General features: G+C 49.1%; 1 protein-coding gene across 1 annotated transcript; it reads left to right on the top strand.

The window, feature by feature from the left end:
• Positions 1–205: 205 nt before the first annotated feature.
• On the top strand, positions 206–1,617 carry LOC149337366 (uncharacterized). The gene is made up of 5 exons (XM_089554869.1): positions 206–511; positions 658–904; positions 1,008–1,181; positions 1,254–1,367; positions 1,425–1,617. Exons 1-5 carry the CDS (start codon positions 406–408, stop codon positions 1,615–1,617), a joined length of 834 nt encoding a protein of 277 aa, XP_089410995.1. The 5' UTR covers positions 206–405.
• The last annotated feature ends 366 nt before the right edge of the window (positions 1,618–1,983 follow it).

The following is a 1,983-nucleotide window of genomic DNA, read 5'->3' as shown; positions in this document are numbered from 1 at the left end:
GGCAGAAAAGTAGTGTGCACGTCTTTATACGAAGAGAAAAAGATGATTAAAGAGCATGCATTGCCTCACTGCAAAAAAATGCTTGCATGCATGCGTATTTTTGTTTGTAGTTAATGCTGGGGCGTCTGCCATCATAATCATTCGTTTTAGCCTTACGGCAATCTGTTACGGGAGAGACGGTAGGTCTCCTCGATTTGGCTGCACTTTCTGCACTAGTTCAAGGGTGCTGCACTCTGGTGCTCGATTTGGCGAGTGCAGCGCGCGCCACCTGCACCGCCGCACTTCATTTGACATCGTGCAAGCCTTTTCGTGCACGAGTTCTCTGCACGTTTGCACTCGCGCCGCTGTCAGTTCACTTCAGTCAGACTTCAGTGCACGAGGTCACGAGGTGCCACAGCAGACGACATGAAGTTGTTTATCGATGACAGAGAAAGGGACGTGTTGCCCGTCGTTGACGAGAACGGGGTCCATGCGGCCGGGGAGCAAGGAGGATTGCTATACGAGACGGAAGGTGAGTGTCACCATTTGAGCACATGTGACGGTGATATTAACAATAGCACGTGTGTGGTAACTTTCTCGGGCGCGCAGTTCGCACTGCTGTTCTTGCCACGATGGCTTGCTGATCCTGTTTTTTTCTTTACTCTTTATTTTTCGTAGACGGCCTCCGCGTCAGCGTTCGTTTTATGAACGAGGCCGACGGAGATGGCAGTGCCCAGCTGCACGGAAGCCAAGGGGGTACGGCCCCGGCAGCCGCTAATTCACAGCTGGCGATGCCAGACCCAAGTCCGAGCGCCGAGGCCCAGCCCGATGGGGAAAGAGGATTTTGGCCGAGGCCTAAGACGCTTTTTCTGATAGCAAGATATAAAGAGTTCCTCGAGTTGGGGAGCAAGAAAGGCGGCTTCAGGTAAGTCGTGCATTACTATAGTAAACAAATTTGTATATATCTAGCAGTAAGATTTAATTTGTTTGGCTTCTTGCGTGCATATGCATTACTCCAACATATACAGAACGAGAAAGCTCATGTGGACGAAGCTGGCGGCCCTCATAAATGCCGAGTTCGGCAGCAACGTAACTGCGCTTCAGGCAGAGAATAAATGGAAATCGCTAGAGCGAAGTTACAAAAACGCGAAAGCGAAAAATAACTCATCGGGCCACTCTCGAGTATCATGCGAGTTCGAGAGGTAAGTAAATTCATCCAATTTTGTGTTTCTTTTTTTTTTCAAACAGCTATAAAAGCTTCTTAAATTTTTCAGTGAGTTGGCGGAGGTGCTGGAAAAACAGCACCACATTTCGCCAACTGTGCTGCTGACACAGGGCAGAGTCATTACTGCCCCGCAAGCCCCTGAACAAGAAGACGCTGCCTCAGGGTAAGTTGTTTTTATTTGTGAAGACATGAAGGGAAGTCATTCTCATGCATTTTACAGGGAAGAAATTGAACCCAGCAGCGAGCCCCAAGCAGAGCCACTGCCACCAAGAAAAAGGCGTCGCAGGGACACCCCTGTAGAAAGCCTATTGAAAATAATTGCCGATGCGGAGGCTGCCCGGCAAAAACGACACGAAGAAAGGATGGCTATACTGAAGGAGCTGATTAGTGTCGTCCGCTCTAATAAAGAGTAGAGATCTAAACGTGTCGGGCAAAGAGTTTTTCTAGCACTGATGCTGAGCAATCATTTGCCTTCGGCTCACAGAGCACGCTGGTGAGGTGATTCCGATATCTTCATCGTCGTTGCCGACATCGTCAAGGTGAGGGTTGTCTCCAAGCTCGGCCATGAAATCTCTTTCGGCATTACACAAATTGTGAAGCACACAGGCGCCCAGTACAATCTTGCAGCACTGCAGAATGCTCTTGGCGTCAACCAGATACAGCCGCCTGAAGCGTTGTTTAACAAGCCCGAACGTATTCTCTACAGCCACTCTTTGCTGGCTATGGTACTTGTTAAACTTCTTTTTCCAAGAAGGAAAGCTTGACCCATTGTCCCTGTA

The sequence above is a fragment of the Amblyomma mixtum genome, chromosome 7 (genome assembly GCF_055824585.1).
Source record: "Amblyomma mixtum isolate Tamu chromosome 7, ASM5582458v1, whole genome shotgun sequence".
NCBI lineage: Eukaryota > Metazoa > Arthropoda > Arachnida > Ixodida > Ixodidae > Amblyomma > Amblyomma mixtum.
Note: the sequence above shows the minus strand (reverse complement) of the source record. Positions and strands in the feature narration are given on the sequence as shown.

Excerpts from the sequence above, each read along its gene's own strand:
- LOC149337366 (XM_089554869.1), top strand. The coding sequence starts at position 406 with ATGAAGTTGTTTATCGATGACAGAGAAAGGGACGTGTTGCCCGTCGTT. Across the intron at positions 1,182-1,253 it reads GTATCATGCGAGTTCGAGAG|TGAGTTGGCGGAGGTGCTGG; the intron begins GTAAGTAAATTC and ends TAAATTTTTCAG. Across the intron at positions 1,368-1,424 it reads CAAGAAGACGCTGCCTCAGG|GGAAGAAATTGAACCCAGCA; the intron begins GTAAGTTGTTTT and ends TGCATTTTACAG.